Raw genomic sequence first — 5,247 nt, 5'->3', positions numbered from 1 at the left:
AAAATGCTTCGAGATAAAGTAAAATATATTTATATTTGCATCATTTTAAATCAGAGAGCTGTACCCTTGCTATGATTAGACCGTGTAGCAGGCTGAGGAATGCTGGCCTTGAATGGAAGGAAGTGTAGCGCATCGCGGCCATGTTGGCTCATGCTGCAGTGTTTTATTTCTCGGAGGGCGTAGTTTCTCATCGAGAACAACGAAAAAGGCGCCTATATTTTACGTGGCGACCTTGACATTACGGAAGTTCAAACCCGATTTTCATATTTATATCCACGTTTTCCATACTTACCCAAGATCCCCATGTTGTCAATATTCATGTCTTACCTTTGACACAAATGTCATTACTGCAACGATGATGCAGCGCTCCAAAACTTACCAAATTTAGTGTCCAGTTTTCATCGGCGTTATTGATTCATTTTGAGAATACTACTTTCTGTCTAAATCTATAGGTCTTGTGTACATCGACATCTCATTCTAGAAAAGAATGTGCAGACTTTATGGGCAACGTCGCATTTGGACTGACCAGAGGGTACAATAGGCCCCAATTTAGACCTTTACAGCTAGGCTTTATTGAACGTCTAGACGCGGTTCAAGGTTTGGTAAACACCCTTTTAGTGTAAAAGAACAAAAACTCGAGCGTCTGGCCTATATAGGTTTTCACACGTTTAGTCTTAGTGATGATTTTGTTTCTGCACCCTTAAAGCGTCGACAGACTAAACTATTATATCACTAAAATGACCGGGAAAGTGTAAAGAAATTTATTTAAAGAATATGCTTAGTAATTTACATGCACATTTCTGTTTTAATGTTTGAAACGTTTTTAAAACAAATATATTTAATTAAAAAACAACAGCAAGCATATTCCCTCACACAAAATACAAGCTATTACTTAAAAGACGTTCAAAGAATTCTGGAATATTCATATTTTATTTACTACACCAATACACTGCATGCTACCGAAACAAATGCATACACAAGTCTACACTAATGAAAACACGCATTGATTATTGTAATCAAAATTTGTTTTGCTTACTGCAATTGTAGTGACTTACTTAGCCTTGTACCATGAAAATTGCAATAAATAAACAAACAAACAAACAAACAAACAAATAAAACCAATACGATTACGTTTCTGTAGCAATCACAATTAAACAACAGAACAAGAAAAGATTGTCGATCGTTCGTACCATTATTTTTTTAGAATGTTTGCTTGTTATATATATAATTTTCACAGAGGTAAGAGTTCATTGTTTTAATAGGCTACCAAAATGTTTGCATAGTTAAAAGTATACATCAGACCTAACAGTTTAGGTTGCGTATCTGTTTCGGTTGAATGCATAATGTCCCAATAGCATACATAATCAAGACTCGGTGAAAGCCATGACCGTGGTCTGCTAAAATGATTTCAAAATAAAGGGTTTCCAGTGAAGTACTGGAGACGGTCTCGGTTGAGCTTTTTTTCTTTCATCCTTCTGTTCTGGAACCAGATCTTCACTTGTCGGTCTGTAAGGTTTAGCATTCTTGACAACTGGAGGCGCTTCTCTTTATTTATGTACACGTTGAAAAAGAATTCTCTTTCAAGTTCTCGGATCTGATATTTTGAATATGGGCACCTCTTTTTTCTGGACTTTGTACCTACAAAAAAAAGAAACATAGCTTAGTTAACAATGCAATTAAAATGTAAGTGTGCTTAACTTAGTTATGCAACCACTTAACTGGTTGCCATTAAATACTTTAAGATCAAGTGAAGCTGGACGTTTTCTGCAATGTCCTCAAATAACTAACTAACTAACTAAATAATAATAATAATTCATATACAGATACACGTTTTTTTTTATTTCCTTTCTCGTCAGTCGAACAACAGATGGACACATACACAATAAAGTAACGACCTAAGAAACCCATGCACAAATGAAAGCACATTCATATTGCACGGACACAAACAGGTACGCATACGCGCGCCCAAAAGCATGTCAACAAGCTATTTTTTGTTGTTGTTGTTTCTAGGAGTAGCGCGCAACTTTCTGTTAAAATCTTTTGGGTTAGTCCAGTATTCTATTTAATCTAATTAACTTAGTCTTACAAACTCATGAAACACGGAAGTACAGAAATAGACACGGGTTTAGTTGCAGCACTAAATGCACTTCACGGGCCGATAGGGTATATGACAAGTAATTGTAGTCGTTTATACATGTATATCAGTTTGTGATTAATTTCAGAAATACACAACTCTCCACCATCATCGCCATATGCCCCAGCACTGTTTTCCCATCATAAAAATTGTTTTACAACAGCAAGGCTAGTCGTTTTGGGTATGTAAAAACCTTTGCATGCTTATAAAGCTGCACATAAAACCGAACCGACAAAGTGGTCTAGCAGCTTTAAGTGCCGTTTAATGTGTACCTACTTGAGCCGTTGTTCTTCCCCTCTTGTTCGCATGTTGATAGTGGAGATTCTTCCTCTGTGGTTTCAGCGTCTCTTTCTGTCTGATCCGTGCTATCTGTGGACACTTTATTACATGCGGCATCTCCGGGGACCGTAGGCTCAGTCTTTTGTTTAGAAGACTCAGGGTTGGGCTTTCCAGCGTTAACAGTTTCGAAAAATTGGTCAAAGCCTTGAGGAAGTACTCCGTTTCGGCCGACGTTGGTGAAAAAATTGCACGCGGAGTTCGTGCCGCCGTGATGGCTGTACACAGACTCATTTTTAAAAATCATTTCCGCCCTGTTTGATGACTGAAGCAGATCTCGGTGCATTATCTCGTCCGTTGAATAGTAGGAAGCGTAATTGCCCCTGTAATGCCATTTGCTCGGGTGATCCAGTCCATAGTCTCTGAAAGCCACTTCTCGAACAGGTTGGACTTGAGCTATATTGGAAGAGTATGGAAAATTAACTTGACAAGATGTGGACTGCGGTAAAAACGACGACACAGTAGAGAAATCAGGCGCCGACACATAGTACGTGCAGTTCGGTAAATACATATTGGACGCGCAGTTGCCGCGATCATCGTAGTCCGTCATATCTCGGTTTGGCGTTAGAGAGCAGGAACAGGCAACTCGACTGTGTTAAACTTTGTACATCTATTGCACCATAGGCGTGTGGACAGGAGTCGTGAGGGAGAAAAAAAATCGGAAACGTAGGCTGACGTGCAATTCATCTTGATCGATTCTTGAGGTAATTGTGTCATGTGATCCGGTAAAGAAATTACCATATATCAATATCAGTCATTAGGAACTGTCTCGAGCAGCTCATAGGCAAAAGCACACGGCAAATTATTGGTTGCCTGCGTTTTCTGAAACTCCCCATGTGCATAAACAAGGCATTAGTAAGCTAAACAATCGCTGAAGTGCTAGGTTACCAAATACACTTTGCTCGAGATATAAGCATTACACATTACAACAAATTAAGTACATTTTGTAACATTTTATTCAGATTATTGAATCTGCATTGCTGAGAATTCAATAAGGATCACTTTCGTGACTTTTAAGAATATCTATAATATCTAGTTTTTCTTTCCACAGGTACCCACGCCTTACCCTTGACGAGCATCTGTGGTTTTTATAAACAGGAAAATGTTTTTTGATCCTTCTATAGGAGATTTGAATTAACATACAGACTTACGATCGATCTGATTTTAATCAAACTGTGATGCTTTCTCCACAGTTACAATAGTCTATATGTACTTTCCTTCGTCTCTTTTTCGCGTCGGGCATTGGCTTTAACAGCAATTCACAATACATTATTGTTCACTTTAGTTTTGGAGAACAGTTTTAAGGAAGCTCTACAACATGTTTTTTTTTTTTTAACGGAAGCAGATAACTCGTTTAAAGTTATTTACTTTAATGCGAATCTTTATTAAGTATATGTTTTCTTACTGTTTCTAAGGGGAGAAAGAAGTAAGTTTTATTCAAAGGTAAAACGTAGGCTTATTCCTAAAACCAGTTTGTAAAAATTACTGATAACTGTATAGCCTAGACGCCGAAGAATTTAATACTACTACCACTACTCCTGCTCCTACTCCTGTTGCTGCTGCTACTACTACTACTACTACTACTACTACTACTACTAATAATAATAATAATAATAGAAATAGAAATAGCCTATTGTATCTAGGTTGGACTTACTTTAGAGTTTTAGTAGAAAATCCAAGCTTCGGCTGCTGAATAATTTTTGTCGAACGTTGCATCGTATCAATTAAACAAAGAAAAATGTCCTGAAACGGGAGCTACGCTGGATTCACACTGCCAAGTCCAAAACAACTCTTCTGGCTTTGAACGTCTGAGGCCTGAAAGGCAGCCGGCAATCTACAATAACCGTCAGCACTTAAATCATTTTATTGCTCAGACAAAAGGATGAGCCCTGGTTTTACTGTCTTGTGTGGAAGAATTTGTTGACTACACTGGAGCCAAGAAAGCAAAACGTATTGAATATTTCATACAATTGCTAATACTACCAAAAGTTACATAATGTCTAAAATATATTTTATTACTAAAAAGTATATTATTTAGGTTTTACTTAATCCAATTTATAAAACCGTACAGTTTAATTTTTTGCTATTTCGTTTATTGAATGTATCTCAACTCGATTTCTATGAAAGCTTAATGGGTGTAGCTTTAGTCCTGATTGAATTTACTTGTAATTTCCAAGCAAGCCAAACAAAAGAAAATATATGACACATATAGCCACATTTCCATCCACTAAGAACAGTCTGGGGGGGAAAAAAGTCAGAAGGCAAGCTATGGAAGCTACGGCTACCTAGTTTACAAAAAGATTTTAAAAACAATCTAATATCAGTATAAGCATTTACGCAGACAACACGATGTTAATACTAATTATCCCAAAATACCTTAAATGATATTCACCACAGTTTTACTGTAGTGAACCTAATATAACAAAATTAAGCTGAATGTAAAATGAAATAAAATAAAAATAAAATGAAAACTAAATTATAATAAAAAATATAACATCACATCACAGCCACACGGATGTTTGCGCTGTGCATCTACATTTCTTTAAATGATTACAAGGGGCAAAGCTTTCAAAGAATTCGATCTGCATTTTTTTTTATTATTATAAACTCAGTATTACTGCTACTACTACTACTACTAGCAACTAGACTACTACTACTACTACTACTACTAATAATAATAATAATATATGAAATAAAGTTTTTAAATAACCCACCCAAAAATTTATTCTTTTGAAATAATGTGTGTATTTGTGTGTTTATGGTGATAGGCGGAAGAC

At 36.4% G+C, this 5,247-nt stretch overlaps 1 protein-coding gene across 1 annotated transcript; it reads right to left on the bottom strand.

Moving 5' to 3' along the window:
• Positions 1-495: 495 nt before the first annotated feature.
• hoxd11a (homeobox D11a) lies at positions 496-3,186 on the bottom strand. Its single transcript, XM_053627059.1, has 2 exons — positions 2,411-3,186; positions 496-1,638 (listed from the first exon to the last, which is right to left on the bottom strand). Exons 1-2 carry the CDS (start codon positions 3,018-3,020, stop codon positions 1,409-1,411), a joined length of 840 nt encoding a protein of 279 aa, XP_053483034.1. The 5' UTR covers positions 3,021-3,186; the 3' UTR covers positions 496-1,408.
• Between the last annotated feature and the right edge of the window lie 2,061 nt (positions 3,187-5,247).

This window comes from Ictalurus furcatus, chromosome 6 (assembly GCF_023375685.1).
Source record: "Ictalurus furcatus strain D&B chromosome 6, Billie_1.0, whole genome shotgun sequence".
Classification (NCBI taxonomy): domain Eukaryota; kingdom Metazoa; phylum Chordata; class Actinopteri; order Siluriformes; family Ictaluridae; genus Ictalurus; species Ictalurus furcatus.
Note: the sequence above shows the minus strand (reverse complement) of the source record. Positions and strands in the feature narration are given on the sequence as shown.

What these genes read in the sequence shown, in the direction of transcription:
- hoxd11a (XM_053627059.1), bottom strand. Translation starts at nt 3,020, where the DNA reads ATGACGGACTACGATGATCGCGGCAACTGCGCGTCCAATATGTATTTA. An exon ending in GGGGAAGAACAACGGCTCAA is followed by an intron (nt 1,639 to 2,410) that starts GTAGGTACACAT and finishes TTTTTTTTGTAG; the next exon opens with GTACAAAGTCCAGAAAAAAG.